The sequence below is a fragment of the Pseudorasbora parva genome, chromosome 23 (assembly GCF_024679245.1).
Source record: "Pseudorasbora parva isolate DD20220531a chromosome 23, ASM2467924v1, whole genome shotgun sequence".
Lineage (NCBI taxonomy): Eukaryota > Metazoa > Chordata > Actinopteri > Cypriniformes > Gobionidae > Pseudorasbora > Pseudorasbora parva.
This window is the reverse complement of record NC_090194.1, coordinates 16,751,332-16,772,738: the sequence shown is the minus strand read 5'-3', so window position 1 is coordinate 16,772,738 and position 21,407 is coordinate 16,751,332. Positions and strand designations below refer to the sequence as shown.

The 21,407-nt window shown below is 39.8% G+C and overlaps 2 protein-coding genes across 3 annotated transcripts in view; both read left to right on the top strand.

Moving 5' to 3' along the window:
- vldlr (very low density lipoprotein receptor) overlaps positions 1–14,501 on the top strand; it is a 33,883-nt gene extending 19,382 nt beyond the window's left edge. The window contains exons 7-19 of one of the 2 annotated variants that reach the window (XM_067432919.1): positions 229–351; positions 2,760–2,879; positions 3,011–3,136; positions 4,030–4,201; positions 4,360–4,578; positions 4,718–4,836; positions 5,607–5,746; positions 6,576–6,717; positions 6,921–7,070; positions 11,285–11,326; positions 11,580–11,660; positions 12,894–13,063; positions 13,659–14,501. In XM_067432919.1, the coding sequence (XP_067289020.1) occupies positions 229–351; positions 2,760–2,879; positions 3,011–3,136; positions 4,030–4,201; positions 4,360–4,578; positions 4,718–4,836; positions 5,607–5,746; positions 6,576–6,717; positions 6,921–7,070; positions 11,285–11,326; positions 11,580–11,660; positions 12,894–13,063; positions 13,659–13,694 (1,640 nt within the window). In that variant the 3' untranslated portion in view covers positions 13,695–14,501. The remainder of the gene's footprint in view (positions 1–228; positions 352–2,759; positions 2,880–3,010; positions 3,137–4,029; positions 4,202–4,359; positions 4,579–4,717; positions 4,837–5,606; positions 5,747–6,575; positions 6,718–6,920; positions 7,071–11,284; positions 11,327–11,579; positions 11,661–12,893; positions 13,064–13,658) is intronic. The other variant, XM_067432920.1, reaches the window with a different exon arrangement.
- Positions 14,502–18,301: 3,800 nt separating this feature from the next.
- kcnv2a (potassium channel, subfamily V, member 2a) lies at positions 18,302–20,553 on the top strand. Its single transcript, XM_067433611.1, has 2 exons — positions 18,302–19,615; positions 20,030–20,553. The coding sequence occupies exons 1-2, from the start codon at positions 18,302–18,304 to the stop codon at positions 20,270–20,272; spliced, it is 1,557 nt and encodes a 518-aa protein (XP_067289712.1). The 3' UTR covers positions 20,273–20,553.
- The last annotated feature ends 854 nt before the right edge of the window (positions 20,554–21,407 follow it).

Below are 21,407 nucleotides of genomic sequence, written 5' to 3'. Positions count from 1 at the left end.
ATATCCACCAGCATAAAACATGGTGTATTTTGCTATCTAATCTATGCATGAATATATTATTAGCATTTTTTAGCAGAATTGCTATCCTATATATTGGGTCACAACCCATCAATTGACAACTGCCGCTCTACATTATCATTTGACATGTTTTGGCTAGTTCTCATCCTTTATTTTTGTTTGATTTATTTCAAGGAATGAAACTGATGTTCTCGTTCTCTGTTTGCTCAGTAACTCAGTGCAACGGTCCTGACCAGTTCAAGTGTCGGAGTGGAGAGTGCATTGAGATGAGTAAAGTTTGTAATAAGAACCGTGACTGTCCTGACTGGAGCGATGAACCCATCAAAGAGTGCAGTACGTACAAGAGTTTTGCTGTTCTTTTCCTTAGCAAAGACCATTGAGCTTTCTGACATGAGTGTTTTCTGCGTAAATCTAAAAATGTTCGAGAAGTTCTATCACTAGTGCACGTAAAGCCGTGAATGAAATATGCTTTGTGTGTCCTATAATTAAATGTGTGTTTATTGTGTATGTGAAATGTTTATTCTTAGAAGTGTGCAATTTCTGTGCTTGTCACCTAATTTAATTATATATTAGTTTTTAGAATTTTTTTATTTGATGTATAATTTCCAACTTCCCCAACATCAGAATTAACAATAAATTAAGTCTAACATTTGACTAGTATAAATACCAAAAAAACGTAGGATGTTAAGCTGCAATAAGTTACATTGTAGATTACTCTTAAATCGAAAAAAAAAAAAAAAATCATTTTTTTAATGTGCAAATAAGCACAATTAAAGGGACAGTTCACCCACAATTTTAATTGTCATTACTCACCCTCATGTCATTTCAAACCCTTAAGACGTTTGTTCATCTTCAGAACACAAATGAGGATCTTTTTGATGAAATCTCCGAGCTTTCGGTTCTTCCATTGACAGCTATGCAACTGAAAATTTGATGCTTCAAAAAATGGATGGTAAAACTAATCCAAATAAATTGAGCAGTTAATTCTGCATTAATTGAGCAGAATTATTAAGCTCAAATGTGCTGCGGAACATGAGAATGAACCTCATTGGTTGTCGCACATCAAGCGAACATGCTTGAGCTTTCGTTTACCACAACTGATGTGTGAGTTGAGGAATGTTTTTGTGAATAAAAGCCTGAATTCAATCTGTTTATCCTACAAAGCAATCACGTTTCCTCAGAAAATTTGGACTAAACCGCTCAGTTCATATGGATTATTAGTTTTACTATCTCTTTATGAACTTTTTGAAGCTTTAAAGTTTCATTTGGGTAACTGTGAACGGAGGGACAGAAATCTCTCAGATTTCATCAAAAAGATCTTAATTTGTGTTCTGAAGATGAACAAAAGTCTTATGGGTTTTAAACGACATGAGCGTGAGTGATGACAACATTTTCTGGGCAAACTAACCTTTTTAAGGGCACCAGACATAGTTCAGTTTGTGACTATTAAAGTGACCTCAGCAAGAAGTCTTTCTAATGCATGTCATTGCTTTGATCAGAACAGTGTGTAGTGTGCTGACTGAAGCATCAGGAGGGAGAACCTGCAGCATGATTAGTTCACACACTACGACAGTAGTCTGTTAGACAGCGTTGTTGAGTCTAAAAGTTTGCGTGAGTAAATCGTTTCAAGCTGTATGTTTTGACCTAAATGCTTAAACTGTTCCAGATGTTAGGGGTGTGAATGGACCGTGGGGACAGATAAGAGGGATGCCAAATAGGAATTCTGCCCTACTCTTGATGTGTCTGTTGCGGGATTGGTTTAGTTCTCAACATCAGCGACTAAACAGTTGACGCTAAAAGACCTTGAAATGGATCACAATGGGACTCTAATAATCCAGATCTTTGAGCTTAAAAGGACAGTTCACCGAAAAAAATCGTCATAATTTGCTCATAAAATAGAAGTCCGTGGTCATAAAAATTGTTTGGTTACCATTACCAAAATATCTGGTTGCTCTTTTTTTGTACAGCATGTACACTTGCTTGTTAAGAAAGTACTGGGTAATATAAGGTAACTTCATGGGTTAAATTTGGGTTCATGGGTAGGTTCAAGGTTAGTACCTAGTTTTTACCCAGTTATTGTAACTATAATAAGTACATATGAACTTTAGGAAACAGGACTGTAAATAAAGTGCTACCAAATATATTTGTTTGGTGAAGTAATCCTTTAAAAATGGGATCAGATTTTATTTTGATACATTTCTGACTTTGGATGTGAACACTGAATCAAATTTGAAAAAAGAGGGAATGTTTAACTTCAGCTATTGTATTTTATTCTTTGAGAGCCTTAAGTTACATCTTGTTGTATGTGTCACTTTCTACATCAGGATTTTTTGACACCATTCATGAAAATGCTTTAATATCTGTTAGCCTCTTCTTTTTGGCTGTTATAGGATACCATGCACATATACAGTTTGTGGACAGAGGACAGAAATTGTTACTGTTTTTGCTATTTAGAACAAGCACGGCTTATTTTGTAATCCACGACTCGGTGACGGGCTCAAAACATCAGTCATTCAAGCTATAAAATGTTATGGGACGTTTGTCCAGCATGGAGTCAATATAGAGTAGCACGCTCCATGTTTTCAAACCCGATTCAAGGACATTGAGGATGTTCATCATGTGGAAGGCCTCTGGATTATTGATCCCTCGCGAATCTCAGCATGTTGTATCCGCGCATCTCCTCTGATTGGGCCGCATTGACATTCCAAGTGTATAACACGGCCATCCACCTTTTGTTTTAGATATGAACGAATGCCTGCTCAATAACGGAGGCTGCTCGCACATCTGCCGCGACCTGACGATTGGCTATGAGTGCGACTGCACGCCAGGACTCCAGCTCATCGATCGCAAGACCTGCGGTGGTATGAATAGCCTCACATTCTGTTCCGATGTAGTCTAAAAATGAATTTATTGATTTATCATGGGTCCTCAAAATGGATCTTTGAGACTGCTCTCCTCAACAGGAACTAAGACTATGATTGTTTCTCCACAGATGTCAATGAGTGCCTCAACCCTGGCATATGTAGTCAGATATGTATAAATCTAAAAGGGGGCTACAAATGTGAGTGTCACAATGGCTATCAGATGGACCCCACCACTGGAGTGTGCAAGGCTGTAGGTAAGAGCTTATCAAGTTCTGTACTTGTTTTAAACATTGGGTTTCCCATTCGAACAAGTAAGGAATAATTGATGACAGAGTTATTGAAAATTTAATGCACACCGATGGTGGCAGTGGAATTTATTTTCAGTAATTCAAACATACAGAATCAGTTATTCATGTGGTGCTGTAACAGTGGTACATGCATTTCTCAAGAATTTTTTTCTGGTTTTCATAAACACTCCAAGTATAAAAATTAAATGGATTGCTTTGAAACTGCCCCAGCTTGAGTTACAATATACACACAATTACAAGATACAAGCTTGGTTTCTGAATGCCAAAACTTTTGTAAACCCAACTAGCCTATTCCCAATGAAAGCATCCAACCTGCAATATTTAATGTGCAAAACAACTGCACGGCATCCAATATGTAAACAATATGATTTAAGCACAAAATTTTGCAGAAGCTCCTGCATAATCTGCATTTTTAAATACGACATCACTGCTTGTGCCTCACAACAATGGACTCCCATCTGGTGCTTGACATTAAGCATAAAGGTGAGTATTTCAATGCTCTTGAATGACCTCAAAAGCCACATTGCTTGGTTCCCATTGGAATTCCTTAAAAACCACCCACTTCAATCCAGTGTAAATGCACCATTACTAGTTTGAAAGTGTCGAAAACAGAGCTATCTGCTGTTTTAAGCAAGTACATTTTTTTAAGAATCGAATGCTAATTTTATTACAAAACAAAGGTATACAGTCAATATAATATAAATATTATAATATAATATATAATATAATATAATATAACAGACTTTCTAAAGACCACATTTTAGAGCTACAGACATTATGTGGCATTTAAGATGACTTTGAATCCTGCATTTATGGTTCTCATCTTCATGATTTTACAGGTAAAGAGCCCTGTCTTATTTTCACCAATCGAAGAGACATCCGCAAACTAGGCCTGGAGCGCCGTGAATATACTCAGATTGTGGAACAGCTGCGAAACACAGTAGCTCTTGATGCCGACTTCATTCAGCAGACGATATTCTGGGCTGACCTGGGGCAGAAGGCAATTTTTAGGTAAAAATGCTGTTGGCATTAAACTAGAGCAAAGTTGTATAGTAACTACTATGAATAAGTATTCATGCATACATGTTAGAAATGTTTGTTCTCCCAACTACTAGATGGCTTAAAAACCCATATTTGCACGGTGATTTGGCTCTTTTGTCCCCCCGCAGCACAGTATTGGATAAGCAGGAAGCAAGTCATACGAAAGTGATTGACAATGTTCAGATGCCTGTTGGGATTGCAGTGGACTGGATTTACAAAAACATCTACTGGTCAGACCTGGGCAGTAAGAGTATAGCTGTGGCCAACTTCAATGGGACCAAGAGGAAGGTGCTCTTTGACAGCGGCCTGAAAGAACCAGCCTCTATTGCTGTAGATCCTCTTTCAGGGTAAATTGATTGGAATGGGTATTATCAAAACATTTCCACTAAAAGTTGTCAGATTTGTTTAGTTAAAACATTTTAAGTGATAATCTGGTTTAAGATATGATACATTTCAGATAATTGCATGATTGTCCTCCAATTTCAGATTCCTGTATTGGTCAGACTGGGGCGAGCCAGCTAAGATTGAGAAGTCTGGTATGAACGGGAATGACCGACAGGTCCTAGTTGAGACAGACATTCAGTGGCCCAATGGAATCACTCTTGGTGTGTGAAGTTTTGTGTGTTGTTTCACCTACTTAATTTTTTTTTTTTTTTCATAAGGCAGGGGTAAAAATCTATAGTCAAACCTGCTCCTGGAAGGCTACCTTTCTGAAGACCCTACTTCAACAGACCTTCAGATTTTTATTTTTCTAGTTATCATGAACACCTTGATTTTAGCTGGTTCATGCGTGTTTGATTAGGATTGGAGCTAAACTCTTCAGGGTGCTAGCTTTCCAGGAGCACGGTTGGCTACCTATGCAATCAGGGTATTCTGCTTTCCCAGAAACTATAGTGGCGTTTGCCAGTTTGTTTGTGTTTAGTGGAGGGGTGTCAAACTGCGCTCCTAAAAGGCCCAGAGAATATTTGAATATTGCTAGAACTACAGGCTGGTGTGTTGGAGCAGATTTGTAACTAAACTCTGCAGGACTATGGCCCTCAAGGAGTGAAGTTAGACATCTATGGGTTGGGGTTTGTTGGAAGCATTTGGACAATCGATACAGCTGGACTGTGGTCCTCCTGGTCCTCTGGTCAAACTCAGTTCCTGGAGGGCCACAGTCCTACAGACTAGAAGTGACCGTGCTCCAACATGCCTGCATTTCACATGCCAGAATTAGATTTCAAGTGATTCTGAAGGCCTTGCCTGTTACATTTTTGAAAACTCTGAAGGACTCCAGTTGAATGGGGGGTGAGCTCTTTTGACTTTGGTGTTGTGCGACCAACTAGCAGCCAGACAGAATCATGTATTAACCCTTATCGTGCCTCTTGTCCTGTAGATTTGATCAAGGGAAGACTCTACTGGGTGGATTCCAAGCTGCACATGCTCTGTAGTGTAGACTTGAATGGAGACAACCGCCGGAAGGTGCTACAGTCACCAGACTACCTGGCCCACCCTTTTGCCCTTACTGTTTTTGAGGTACACTAACAAGATCAATTAAAACTGACAACTTATGCCAGGTTCAGAGTACAAAATATTGTCACTGTGATTGTCTAGTAGTAACTAGTTGATAATTGATAGTCACAAAATTGTGATTTTTGACTCTTAAATTCTTGACGTGGACAAGAACATTGGCAGACTACATGTTGGCTCCTGACCACATGTTTCTTCTTGACCAATTATTGCTAGCCATCTTTAATGATGTGTGATGTCATCGAGAAGGCAAAATTAGCAAGAGTGTAATCAAAGGTTGTACTAGCCTAATACTTATTCCATTACACACTGGGTTGCTGAAGTGCCTAAATGTTACTTTGTGGTAGTCACTCAAGAAAACATCATATAGGTAGAAGTATTGTTGTCATAGCTTCATGAACCTTCATTGCAATTCCACCAGCACCAATACCAACGTCTCTTCTGTTTCGCCATGTTTGAAAGCGGTGTACTGAAGAGCTTCGGGTGGTCTTATTGGTCATAGTCACAGGTGTGATGGAACCGACGTCTAGAACCCAAATAATTTGACATGCTACTCGTACTGTCGTGACATTGTGAAACATTGCAGCTGCAGCATCGATTGTTGTCCACTGACACACTATACAAGATAAAAATGATACTCTTGAGACCTGATGCCCATTGTCGTTTATTAGTTCCTATGAATCAATATGTCAAATGGATCATGCCAAAATTGAGCTACTACTGTAGTCTTGAAAATGCATCAAATTGTGATATAGAATTAAAGTGAGCATTTGTTGATTTTGATTGTACAAACAAAGTTTTTCCTCTCTTATCTCACTATTTTCCCCCTTCCCAGGATCGAGTGTTCTGGACAGACGGTGAGAATGAGGCCATCTATGTTGCGAACAAGTTCACAGGATCTGATGTATCTGTGCTGGCCAGCAACCTCAACGAACCCCAGGACATCATTGTGTACCATGAGTTAATTCAGCTGTCTGGTGTGTAGTACAGTACCAAACAGTTGTTTATTTTGTTTGTGTGGTACAGTACCAAACAATTGTTTATTTTGTTCTCTGACTCCTCAACTTTTCCCTTGTTTGGAAGCAACAGAAGCCTTGACGTCTTTTAAGCTGTGATTTGACCATGAAGAGTCTGGCAAGATTTTTGTAGTAACCAGGTATTGTTGTCTTCTCTAAAACAGGGACCAACTGGTGTAACGAGAAGATGGAGAATGGAGGCTGTTCCTTCATGTGCCTGCCAGCTCCACAAATTAACAAACATTCCCCTAAATTTACCTGCGTGTGTCCACAAGGCCAAACACTCGCTTCGGATGGCCTGCGTTGTAGACCAGGTACATGACTTTCACTTCATAAGTCATTGTATTGCTGATCAAGCATTCGTTTACATTTTTTTTTTTACCATCCATATTTGTCATTTGTGATCCTCCTTTGGTGGTCATCTTTGGCTTGTTCTGACTGCAGAGCTAAAAACAATCGCAAGTTGTTATAAAGCTAAGAATTAGCTTCTCTGTAATGCTCTCTTATGACAGCTGCTCTTATGACTCAAGATGGAGGGAGGGTGACCCCTCACCCAAGTCATCCTAAAGGTAAAGCAGTTACCGTATTTTCAGGACTATAAGTCGCTCCGGAGTATAAGTCTCATCAGTCAAAAAATGCGTCATGAAAGGAAAAAAACATATACAAGTCGTACTGGACTATAAGTCGCATTAGGGCAGAAGCAGAGCGGGAGCCGTGCGCGCATGCGTGCACCCACTCGTGTGCACTCGCTCGCGCCCGCTCACTGTGCATAATCGAGCAGAAGAAAGAGAACGTTTGAATTTAGTGAGAAACTTGTGAGGGACTGGTGAAAAGCTGAGGTTACTTTAACTGTAATGAAGAAAACAAAGAAAGCTAATCGCGGACTGTAAGCAAGATGGCCAGAGCTGAAGGAACGAGTCCATAGATGCTTGAACTCTCTGCCGGGAGAGGCTCAGCCGCGCGAGACGAACGCTGTGTGAATCGGTCTCGGCTGCATATTCTTCAAATTACAAACTGCATGTAGTAAAATAAGATTTTCTTTATGGGGGCATTTTGCTTGTGTTCAGTTTTTCTAAGTTGTTGCCTTTTAAGTTAATATTTCAGTTAAGAGTTTTTTTCTGTTTTCGGTTATTTTTTTCAGGGGTAGGCTACAGGAGCAGCATAGAGCGCCCTCTTGCAGCTATATTTTTATTCTTGTCAGTCTGTATGAATTAAATTTGTTATGTAAGTCGCACCTGACTATAAGTCGCAGGACCAGCCAAACTATGAACAAAAGTGCGACTTATAGTCCGGAAAATACGCTACTAAGATAACTGCATATGCATGGAGATCAATGCCTTTGATTTGCTTCCTACTAAAATTAGTTGTGCCACTTCTACAAACTTGAATTGTGAAGCCATGTTAATATTTCCTTCAAGACTGATGGGTGTGCTGACTGGCCTGCTAATAAAAATACTACTTTGAGGTTTAAAGGAGGGGTAAGTGCTTTCTGGTAACCGTTGTTGATATTTCAAATCACCAAAACAAAAACGCCCCTATCCCCAAAAGGGTCTAAGCCCTATTTTGATAGCTCTGCCACACACATACATAACCCAGGCAACGGCTATAGCAGAATCTGTGTGTTACTAATCAAGGTATTATTCAATGAAACCCCTTCCATCACAAACCGTTCTCATGAACAACTTGATAGTACACGAGCACGACAGTCAATATTACAATTATGACCAGATTAGGGTTATAGCGATCACAAAAACACAAACCGTTCTCATGAACAACTCGATAGGACACGAGCACGACAGTCCAACTAATGACATACTACAATTATGACCAGATTAGAGCTTTATAGCGATCACAAAAACCCAAACCGTTCTCTTAACTCGATAGGACACAAGCACGAAAGTCGAGCTAACAACATATTACAATTATGACCGGATAAGGGTTATATAGATCATGAAAAGAGGAAACAAACATTATATTAGGAGTATAGTATCTTCCTTGTCGGACAGATTTTGTGAGCTGACGTTTGAAACAGAGAGTGAGGAGATTTAGATGCTCCATACATCGTGGATATGAACGGGTCTTTATCATCGCTGAAGTGAGCCACAATACGATTGCAAATGAACAAACAAGCGAACATAACATGAGCATATTGAAGCAAAAGCCAGCTGTAACAAAGTTCGTATAGAAGGAAGGAAGAGGACACAGGGGTCGGCTGGACTGTTGATGCTTCTCTTTATTTTCGTGTAGCAAAGTCAATAACACACTCAGGCGTGTGCCTTCAGTCAAACTCATAAACAACAATAACTTCCGGTTCACAGCACTTCCGGCTTCCGGGTCAAACTCAGTCTCTTGTGTGTCGCATCAACAGTCCGACTCTCTCTCTCCCTGTCCTCTGGTTCCGCTGGCGTTTTATCCTCTCTCCGCGCTCATTACTGGAACAAGAGACAGGTGTTATTAATCTGCGTCCAACCCACTCACTTACCGCTTGTCCCGCGGCTCTCTCTCCCGCTGCAGACCTCGCTGAACCACGCCCCCCTTGCCACACCAGCATATATTAGTTCTCGGCTAATGTCTGTCGTGTGTTTTGAATAATGACGTGCACTGAGCCTCTCTTCTCACCATCAATAGTAGACACGCCCCTTACCTGCTGATTGGCAAAGTGTTATTGTACTCGGCCCAAGTCCGTTTTGTAAAACGGTTTTGAAATAACACCCCACCTTTAAGGGAACTTTATCTACATCAAGTCTCATTCTTGCATGCCTGCTGTTTTGTTTTTTTCTCTCTTAAACTTTAGATTAACAAATGGCAAACTGAAATTTAGCTTCAGTATCTACCTTATTTTGCAACTCGGATGGAAGTTTTTGTGGGTGTGAATGTGAGACTTCCGATTCATTAGCCGCTATAGGTAAAGAACTAGAAGAATAACCAAGTACAGTAATGGTAAAACTATTTGTGCTACAAAATAGTGTTTACAATTATTATAATAATATAAGAAACACCAGTTTGCAATATCAAGCAGCATAAATAGGAAGTGGGTAACACCAGATCCAGACACATTTAGGGTGTGTTCACACTTGGGGTGTCTGGTTTGATTACAATTAATTCTGGTGCAATGCGCTGTTCTATTCATTTGTATAATTTTGAACAGTACCATCCAAACCCTGGTGCGCTGCAAACAAGTAGACTGAGGCCGCTTAAATGGGTCTTGGTCCTCATCCAAATGAACATGCGGTTTGAATGATATATGAACGCATATGGACCAAAGACAAGTAAACCAACCAAAAACGGGAAGAGGAAACCCTAAAAAGGACAGCAAGCTCACGTGTACCTGTTTTTTCTCATCATTTTATGAATGTTGCCCATCACAGTTCAGTTAAGGCAGAACAATAGGTTACTTGCATAAGCGCGTATTCCTCAGAAGCCCTATTACATAGCCTGCCTCGACGTCTCCTGCCAACCACAATCACTGTATACAGGGCTGAACGAGTCATGAGTCATGTCTCGCATTGCTTCGCTCAATGCCACATGTGCTAAAGTTTTTGCAACATGTTTTGGGGGTATAGTGAAAACTTTCTGAAAGTTTTGAACATGGAAAGTGCTTGTGACTTGTGGGTGGATGTGCACCACTGCACATCTCTCGTTCTTTTCACTCCTCTGCTTCCCCTGGCCCAACCGGTCTCTGTTTTCCACACAGAACATCTGGGAACTTCGAAACTCCTTCCTTGTTTAACACTGAAAGTTTGAGGGTTGGGAGCTTGTGAACAGAGGGGCTGTGGGTTTTTGTCCCTGGGGAAGAACCCATCAAAACGGCCTCCTCGCTCTCTGAGGATGAGGTCAAGAAGCTGGCTGAACCGCCTATTGACGTTGTCGCCCCTTTTATACTGAGGGACGGGGAGGCCACTCCCAGACACAATGTCATGTCTGCCAGCTAATTAGGGCTGATGTAATGTAATAGGGCTTCTGAGGAATACGCAGAAGGGGCGTATCCCATAGTGAGACACCGAAACGTATGCTTGAAAGAGAACCGCATCTCCTGACAGCAGACCTTTGTTCATGCGTGTAGGAGGGATTCTGGTTGCTGTTTTGACTCCTTTACACATTTTATAAGCTCTTCAAAATATCTCAGCTGGTCAAAATACCATCATATGTAGGCTTTCGTTTATCCCAGCAAACAGCATTGGTTTGGATGTTCGGTAAGTTCTGTCTCGAAATATAGGCTAAAAGCCAACCAATCAGGTTGTGAACGTATCCCTATGCATTAGGTTTGGTGTTAAAAATGTCAATGTGAATGCTAAGTTTTTTTTTTTTTTTTTGGTCCAGGCGAACCAAGCAAACCAAACTACATTTGTGAACACAACTTTAATTTACAAATGACTGCAGTGCACTGCACTATGTTAACAATAATGTGACGTTGACTGTGGTTGGATTATTTGTAGCATGGATTTTTAAGAAGAATTGTGAAACTATTAATATATTAGTTATATGGAAAAGGAGCCTCCAATGATTATACTTGTAATTTTTTTTTAAGCATCTGCAATACCGAGGGTTGCCTCTGAACCAGTTCATGCTGGTAAGGCTATAGTTGCCTCTCATCTACTTAACTAAATCTTAATCTGGAAATAAAACTGTAACCATAGTCTTTAACACTACATTTAGAATAGCAAATCCTACCCTTAAAAAAAGCCCCCTCCCCCCATTCATGCTTGTTTACTCACCCTCATATCCAAACTTTATTTACACCATTTCTCATATTTTGTTGCTTTGTTGACTCTTGATATAGTTTTAAATGTTTCTTTACATTTTGACTTTTTCTACTTTTTTAGAAGGAAACATAAGCACTTCCATACATGAAGTCAATTCATCAGCCAAAGGATCCGCTGCTGCCTGGGCTATTCTACCTGTTTGTAAGTACAATTATATGCTGTACACAATTGTAATATTTATGCTTTTAGTTAGTTGTTAGTTGGTGATTTCCAGTGGCGACAATTTCGAGCCTTTGTGAGATTTTTATTCCATGTATTTTAGCTTCAAAGTCATCTATATATTAATGTGTTCCTAAATCCAAGGACATCCCAAGCCGATGATATCCCTTCGGGCAATGTTGGGCCGTGTTTAAACATCTACGAAATTTAGTTTTTCCTGTATTCCCCACTGTTGGCTGTAGTTGGACGATTTTTTCTGGCCAATTCAGCATGTAGAATTGCCGTCAGTGAAAGAGCGAACTCCGATTGGCTGTTCAGCTTAGTGAATGAGTCGGTGCACAAGAAACATAGCAAAACAGCGAGCAAGGAAGTCAAAATGGTACAGATAAAAGTCTGTTCTAATTTTAATTAAAAGAATGAATATATCTGCAGAAATAGACAGCTGTCTTAGTACACACGTATGCTAGTTGACAGTGCTGCTTTTTTGCCCCATCTCGGTCGGCTTTCATCAGCGCTAGTTCTGTGGCGTCGGTTTGGTGTGCCCCGCTAACCATTTGACCGCTAACCATTTGAAAACCAGACTTCCTCTTTCAGGGAAAACAGATGATAAATCTTGCACTACTCCTGTTATTGACCAGTCAAATTATTTGCAGAATAAACATGTCATTGTTGATAATACCACTTTAAAGGTGCAGTGTGTATGTTTTTTTTGTGTGTTGTATAAAGACACCGCAGATCCCCTTACAGTAAAAGTCTCCATTTTGCACCGCCATGTTTCTACAGTAGCCCTAAATGGACAAACTGCTCTACAGAGCGCTAGCTACTCTCTGCTGTCTCAGACTACGACATATTTGTCCCATGTTGGCTACCGTAGCTTCGAAAGTGAGGGGTGAGCGTTTGCAATTCCCAACCTCACCACTAGATGCCTGCAAAAACGCACACAGTGCACCTTTAAAACAGCTTAACAAGTAGTGAATCATGTTTCATGACTGTGATGTTTCTACAGCCATTTAGCTTGTATTAAAGGCAACGAGCCCTTCAATACTGAAATTAAGTTTGGGCAAATGTCACATAGGAAAGAGAACTACATTTGCATTTGTCAGGATAGTTTTGGAGTTTCACACGTTTCTTCTCTTAACATTACACATTGGCGAAATCATTTTCACTGTTTTTACAGATGACTTGTTGGTCAACTTAATCATTCTTTTCCTACAGTATTATTGGCCATGGCTGCTGCGGGTGGTTACTTAATGTGGCGCAACTGGCAAATCAAAAATAAAAAGAGCATGAACTTCGATAATCCAGTATATCTGAAGACCACAGAGGAAGACCTGAATATCGATATCAGTAGACACAGTGCTTCTGTAGGCCACACATATCCTGCTGTGAGTAACGCATAATCATTATCTGCGGTTTGAGATAGATGACAAATCTGTTTCATTAATCTAATTACAAACGTTGAAAAAAATTTCTCTGCTATGCCACAATGGAAAGAGTGCTGATTAGTTCTGTGGCCCGTTTACACTCGGATTAAGATGTTTTGGTCGATCAGATCACAATTAGATGGGGGTGACACATACCCATTTACACCTGGTATTTATTCCATCTCTTTTATTCCACTTTCAACCACTTCTGTCCCGATTTCTTTGAGGGGCGAGTCTACTGGCGAGTAAATGTATGAGGGTTTTCAGATCTTTCAATATTATGGTTGAAATAAGCGACGAAAGTGTACAAGCAATTGTTTAGACCGCATTTATACCCGTCTTTAGCGCCATGTCATTAATCCACTTTACGGTTATTCGATTGACCAAAACATCTTTTATACCAGGTATAAACAGGGCCTATGTTTATTTGTTTGTGGAATTTGGCTCCTTTTATATTTTATGCCAGGAATTAAAAAAAAAAAAAATCAAGTTTTCCTAATAAGATGTAATGCATCTAAAACTTCAGTCCCCTAATTTTCTTGTCCTTTTCCTGCAGATCTCAGTGGTAAACACAGAAGATGACTTGTCATAACCCAAAACCCCCCACAACGCTCCAGTTTATTTACTAGCCACTTGGCACCAATGGCAACTGCTGCCGTTTCAACGGTTTCACAACTAGCTGCCTTCTGAAGTGCATTTCCAAGTTTTTTTCACCCAATACGAGGATGTCATTTGTGGTACGAGAAAGTATTTGCATCCTGCTCACGCTGAGTGTGTTCAAAGCAAAGCACGAGGGTTTGGGTTTTTACCTTCACTTACACCATAACGGTCCCAAAATTATTCAACAGCCTTACTTTCCTACTTGTAAGGATGACTGCTTAGCTGGAGAACCAGAATCAAAAATAGATGGCCAGTAGTGTGTGTGGACGCCTGAAATATTTAAATGAAAATGCATATTTTAGATGGCCATGTCTTTAAGATGTAAGTTTCGTTCTTTCTGTTTTTCAAATGGACATTATTTACCAGAAACGCATTATTATGAAGCTTCTTGTCTTTCTGGGTTCAAAAAGCTCTATAGGGAAAAGTGCTGTTACAACATTTGTAAAACATTGTATATATCCCTCTCTGGAAAACATAATCAGGATTCTTCAAGCACTTTGATCAAATGTTCATCTGTAAATAAGATTGTATACATTTGACTGAGACAATTTTGCTATGGTTGGGCACTGTACCAGGGTAGAGGAAAATGTATTTAAAAAAATGAAGTTTGTTAAAACTATTTTGTATGTTTGTGTGCTGTTCCTGTGACCTTTTATAGCAGTGTACAGGGGAACAAAATGCTCTGTAATGTGAAAAGGAAACATTTGCAAACGTAAAATAAAATTAAAGTTTAAAGTAAGTTTCTTTATTGGTCAAAATGAAAACTGTATAGGCTCCTTTGAGACTAGGTTAGGTCTCAAATTCTGGTTGCCTGCACATAATGCCATATTGAAATCAGAATGATAGCATTTATATGCACTCATCACATAATTACCATCAGTGTGATAATTACTAGTGACCTCTAGACTTTCTTTAAGCCCTGACTTTTTGAGTTGGTGTCAATGAAAGAATCATGATGCAAACTGATATTTATAACTTCATATTCGCAGTGGCAGCACAAGTGTAGATAGAATGACAATTACAGCTGGGTTCACATTACAATTTTGCTGTCTGGGGTCCATTTTAAAGCATTCTGTACTGTAGTCTTTAAATGCTTGGCATTATTTTCACCTTATTTCAGCAATTAACTGCCTTGTGATAAATCTTAACCACCAAAGAAGTGTCTGAAAGCGTCTGGGCTGTTGACCAAAGTTGGCTGCAATGTGTATTGTAGAGTCTGGAACAGAAGTTAATGTCACACTTGGACTTTACCCAAGATCTCAGAGATATTTTATACAGTGTGACAAACAACAATCGTAAACGTATAATGGTATGTGCTTGGCTTGATGTGCACATTTACTTTTACTTTTTATTTTGTCATTCCGGCACTAAAATTAACTTCCTGTCTTTGGCGGGAAGAAAGATGAGAGATTGTTAAATCATGTCACTTTATTCCAACCAAAACCACTTTTGTTACTTGTCAGTCATTTTGCCAAGTAAGACTTATTCCTGGATCAACATACTTGTTGACCCTGGAACAACATTCCTGTCTGAAAACATAGTCCTAACTATGTCCATCACCCTAAACCTAACCCTACCCATACATTGGCTACGTTTTGTTTAGAATGCTGCATCCTATGGAGGTCGCATTTGAAGGCTGCATATGTCAAGGATGTCTTATTTAAGCGAAGTAACCACAATAAAACTGTCCATTCGTCCTTGTGAGGGGTAAAATACCTTAAAGGGGGGGTGAAACACTCAGTTTCAGTCAGTGTCATGTCAATCTTGAGTACCTATAGAGTAGCATTGCATCCTGCATATCTCCGAAAAGTCTTTATTTTTTTTATAATTATATAAGAAAGATGCGCTGTTCCGAGTCTTTCCGAAAAAAGCCGAGCGGGTGGGGGCGTATCGTGTGAGCGGAGCTAAATAATGACGTGTGCAGCAGCGCGCTGCTATTGTGTTGAGTCGAGTGCGTCGTAAAGCTGTGTCATCCCTAACAGCGGGAAAAAAACTTTATTCAAAATAAAAATATGGCTTTTAATCAGATACAGCCATACATCTATGATCCGGAATCAGACCCAGAGGCTGCAGTTGAACAGGAGCAGCAGCAAAAACGACTAGAGCAGGACGTCTCTATGTGGTACAAGTTATACACTAACTATATAATATGCTTAGCGGCTTGTGTTATTTACGTATTTATACTTGAATTATATCGTCGTATTTTTGTCTTAGAAGGTGTACATGTGGGAAGTGCAGTTGTGCACGTGTGTGTGTGTGTGTGTTTACGCGTGGTTTGTGTAGACAGTAAGCGGACTGGTTTTGCACAGCAGGCTAAGTTAGTGTTTACATAGAAAGACACGGAATAGTAGCGCATTTGAATGAAGAAGCGTGCTTATTTAGTTCAACATATTTCCCCCCTCTTTGTGTATTGTTGTTTGGAGTGCTTTTACAATACACAAACATAAAGTTACACATATAGTGGCCAGCTAAACAAATGTACACGCACTACACATCGCATGCTCCATTGATCAATTAACTATACGTGATCATGTTTGGGCTACTTGATGAGCATAGGCAAAAACACAGACATTTGAAGCAGTCTTACTCACAGCCTGCGGTACTAACGTTGGGACTGCTCCATCCTTCAGCATTAGGCGATCGGAAAATCCTGTGTCGAGCTGGGCCTTGTTTATGAAACAGTCGGCACCGAAATGCAGCGAACAGATATAAACATTCGCGCAACTCAGTTGCTGATCCGGAAAAGCAAATTACATCCACTGTTGCCTTAACGCTGGGTTTTTGGCGAATCTGTGCAGGACTGTCTTGGTCTGGCAACCAAAAACGCACTTTTTTGGTGACATTGTTATGTGCACATCACCTGTTTAGCATCCTACAAGCCAGCGCTTTGATGGGCGTAGCCTGTTACTTTCGCTCTCCCTCTCTCTCTCTCACGCGCTTCCGGTAGAATTGTCCGTAAGGCCCATACAAGGAAATTCCGCCCCCATTAACGTCAAAGGGGACGCATGATCTCAAAAAACTTGCCGAAACTTATGACTAACCGGAAGTAGTATTTTTGACAAAGAAATACTCCCATCAAACGTCCACCTTAACTTTTGAAACTTTGTCTATGTTTAGTATGGGATTCCAAGTCTTTAACAGTGTAAAAAGATCAGTATGCATGAAACAGCATTTCACCCCCCCTTTAATTTCTTTCTTTGCAATCTAACAGTTAATTTTCTTAAATGAGACATATGCTGGCTTTAAAGGGTTACTTCAGCGATTAGCATATGGCTTTCTATCAGTAGAAGCCCTGGAGTATATTCAAATGATCGTGCTTTTAATTTTAATTGTAGTGTCTGTTCTCTAACTGAACTAATTTTATGAAGATGAACGCAGTGGGAAAGTGATCAGTGATTCAGTAGCTGTGGCTTTTGGGAGTGGCATTCTGGGACTTGTTGTCTTTCATCCCCATGAGATGACTACATTTTCTGTCTTCTCAGAATAGAAAGTCAAATTCAAAAATAATTTCACATTTCTACTACATTAATAACCCAGTTTAAATACAGATTCATCTTCCCAGCACTGAAGTACCCCTTCAAATGTGACCTCCGGAGAACGCAGCCTTCAAAATTAGACATAGAGTGCGCCCCTAAAAGCAGAGAGAAATCAATTAAATAGAAGCACCTAACCCTGGGCCTAAGCCTAAATTTGACAAACTCTAAACTTGTCCCTCAAATCTGATTGGTTGATTGGAATGTTACAGGACCAACAAAGATGTTGATCCAGGAGGACCATGTTGTACTAGGTGAAATCACGGTCATTGTATTTTCAAGTGAAACAGCTTTTCAAACAAGAAAGCTGTTGGATTTTTATCATCTGGAATTGATTGGATCATTGGATTGTTGTTTGCTATTGCTGAGATCTCATTGTGAGTGACAGGTTGTCCCACCATCATGCTGGTAAACATGTCATCAGAGAAGAGTTGTCTCTGCAAGAGGGAGGGAAGTTATTTTGATTAAAGATAACAAGGGCACAAGAATTCAAAATAAAAAAACAGGAAGGGATAAATAATTTAATAAACTGCAATATTCCATTTAAAAAAAATGAATAAAAAAATATTGACATAAGTCAATTTTGTGGTTACTTTGTTTTTGGAATGTTCAGTCAGATGTAAACACCTCAATAATTCCTCAGAAGGAGATGGTTAGAATGTGGTCTGATAGTCCTCAAGCATATTCCAGAGCTCTGTCTGGTGCAGGGTATGTCAAAAGGTAACTTCTATTGCTGTAGTTTACAAGCTACATGATTTAATATCCTCATATTCTGTTGGAGATTGGTGAATGTACAGCAAATGAAAGACATCATGGTTGATAGAGAAAGTCTGGAAGAGGATCATTGTATTTAAACCTTTAAGTACTCAGATCCTCTCTGTCAGCAATATTAGTCTGAGTCAGACCCCTGAGCAACTGCAGGAAGCAGTGCAGCGGTATTAGAGCAATCTAATGCCTCCACCTCCAGTAACCTGTCCATCTGCCAGGCTGAGAGGACGCTGGCACCATGATCAAGCTTAAAGGTAGGAGGCAAAGCCTTTTCCCCAACTATAAACTTGGAGTCACAGCCCCTGCTCCCAAAGATCCAGAGGACTCTGAGCTTCCATTCGGCCAGCACAGCTGGGTGAAACCATGGAATTCGATGCAGGAATTAAGTAAGGATATTTATGACATCTACGCAGAGTATGAAGATGATGAAGAGGAGAGACTGATGTCCTCCCCCGGTAAACCGTCCTCTCCGACTAAGAACTACATGCTCAACATCAACGTAGGAGGCAAGGTCTACCAGATCTCTTACAGGGTAGCAGCAAAATATCCTAAAACAAGAATTGGCCGTCTTGCAACATATACGGACCACAACAGGAAACTTGACCTCTGTGATGATTACACTGTCCAGAATAATGAATTTTTCTTTGACAGGGATCCAGACATCTTCCACAGCATCTTTAACTTCTATAGGACTGGAGTTCTTTGGATTAAAGATGAATTGTGCCCACGCAATTTCTTGGAGGAGATCAACTACTGGGGCGTTCGCATCAAGAACACCCATCGCTGCTGCCGCATTTCATTCGAGGAACGACAAGATGAACTCAACGAACAGCTTAAGGTGCAAAGAGAACTTGAGGCTGAGGTGGAAACTGAGGAACATGAGGACCTGTTCCAAGATATGGCTTTTGGTCATACACGCTTCCTCATTTGGAACTTAATGGAGAAGCCCTTCTCATCGATCACAGCCAAGGTCATGGCAGTAGCATCCAGTTTCTTTGTGCTGGTATCACTTGTGGCTATGACCCTCAATACGGTAGAAGAAATGCAATATAAGACGACCAACGGCCAGCTGAGTGGGAAGACCTACTGTGAGTATGTTGAGACTTTCTGCATTGCATTTTTCACCATGGAATATCTGCTCCGGCTTGTCTCCACACCTGACCTCACACAATTTGGAAGGAGCGTGCTGAATGCTGTGGACCTGATTGCAATCTTTCCATTATATCTCCAGATGGTCCTAGAGCACTTCGAGAAAGAGGACTACGGGAGACATGGTAGTGATATTGAGACTGTAGGACGGGTTGGTAAAGTGGGGCAGGTTCTCCGCATCATGCGACTCATGAGAATATTTCGTATCCTAAAATTAGCGCGTCACTCTACTGGACTTCGAGCCTTCGGCTTCACGCTCCGGCAATGTTATCAACAAGTGGGCTGTCTTTTCCTCTTCATTGCGATGGGAATTTTCACCTTCTCTGCCATGGTTTACACCGTAGAGCATGATGTGCATCAAACAAACTTCACCAGTATTCCACATGCATGGTGGTGGGCAGCTGTAAGTACATGCTTTTTCAAGTTTGTTCCTGGTATAAAAAGTACTGTGGTTGTACCATGGTGAAGGGATGGGATTAAGTGATAATGCAACACTATACCATGGTGATGATCTTCTAACATTGTGGTGGTATATCCATGATACATGGATAATGGTAATATCATAGTACTTTTTTCTGCAGAGTATACTGAGAGAGCCATGCTTCCTCTCATAAAGTCCAAGTGGAGCTACTTTGTCTGTCATCAATGTACTGCTTGGGTAATCCCCAACTGCTCTACTTAACCCTATTTCTACTTGGCTCAAATCACATTTATGCCGTATTGAGAATTTGACAGATTTTTTCAAATCTCAAAAGATTGTGGATCATTTGTCATTTTACTGCACACTCAAAGTGTTCCTTGTACATTTATTCCACAGGTGAGCATCTCCACTGTGGGCTATGGGGACATGTTTCCAGAGACTCCTCTGGGCAGGATTTTTGCATTTGCGTGCATCTCATTTGGAATTATTCTCAACGGCATGCCGATCTCCATCCTGTTTAATAAATTCTCAGACTACTATGCAAAGCTGAAAGCCTACGAATACACCTCCTCTATAAAGAATCGTGGGAAAGTGAGGTTTGTGAAAAGGGCTGCAAAGAAGTTTACAGAATGTTTTTAGGGTGCGATGCGCTGACCTACTCTTTCACGGAAAACAAAACATTCAAACCATCCAGAACATCCATGAAACTGTTGTTCTTCAAACAAATTGCTAACTGTATAGAAACAGTGTATGTGCTGCTGGGATACATGTATAATGAAAAACCTTTGTACTATACACAAAAGGCAGCTATTTTAAGCTTTTTCTTATGCTGAATCAATGCATTTAAACATGTCTTGCAGGTAATAATGCAGTTAAACTCTTCTTAGAACACCAATTTAATTGTCAGATATCAACTGTAAAAAAAAAACAAAACTATTTTTACTGTGCCCTAAGTAAAAGAAAGTTGTTTTTTAATGGGTTCTGACAAATAATACAGTGTCGACAAACATTGCTTCAAATAATCAGTTGAAGGTTTTAACATCTGGCCAAGCACAAGCTCAGAATCAGTACGTTTTACAATCTTGTATAGGCATTTGCGTAAGTGTCAATCAAGAAAAGCCGACTTATGATTTGTATCATCTGGTTTTCTCTGGATGCACTGAGCTGGACAGATTGGAAAAAGATCTCATACACAGTTAACTGATGTATTGGCAGGGTTATTTTATGACTTGCAACCAACTTGGAGATAAATTCAGAGCTGACATCTTCATTACAATGACTTGGCGTTGTATGCGATTTCCAATTACAAAAACTTGTTGACTTAAAGAGTGGCCATTGTAACGTCTATAAGAATGCAGACAACTAGAATGTAATTAAATCTGGAAAGCATGCTCATGCAAGCATTGATAATCCTTGAAAGATTAATCCTTAGGGATCACTAAAGTCCCAAGGACAGATGGAAGTAGAGCAGGGAAACAAAATTAATTTTAAAGCATGCATTCCTCCATACTCAAAACTACCATATATATATATATATATAATGTGTGTGTGCATACTTTTTTCACACATTTCCTCCTGAATTTCTCATAATAAAGATAACCTTGTCTTGACCATTTTTTAAATTTTTTAAAATTTAGTACGATAATTATGATTTTTAAATATTTAAATATATTTTCATAATATAGTATCCTTTGCTAAATTGTCAAGCAAACTTCTTGATACGCGGGAAAAAATGCATTGATTTTGGGCCGAAATATGACTTGGAATTGTTTTT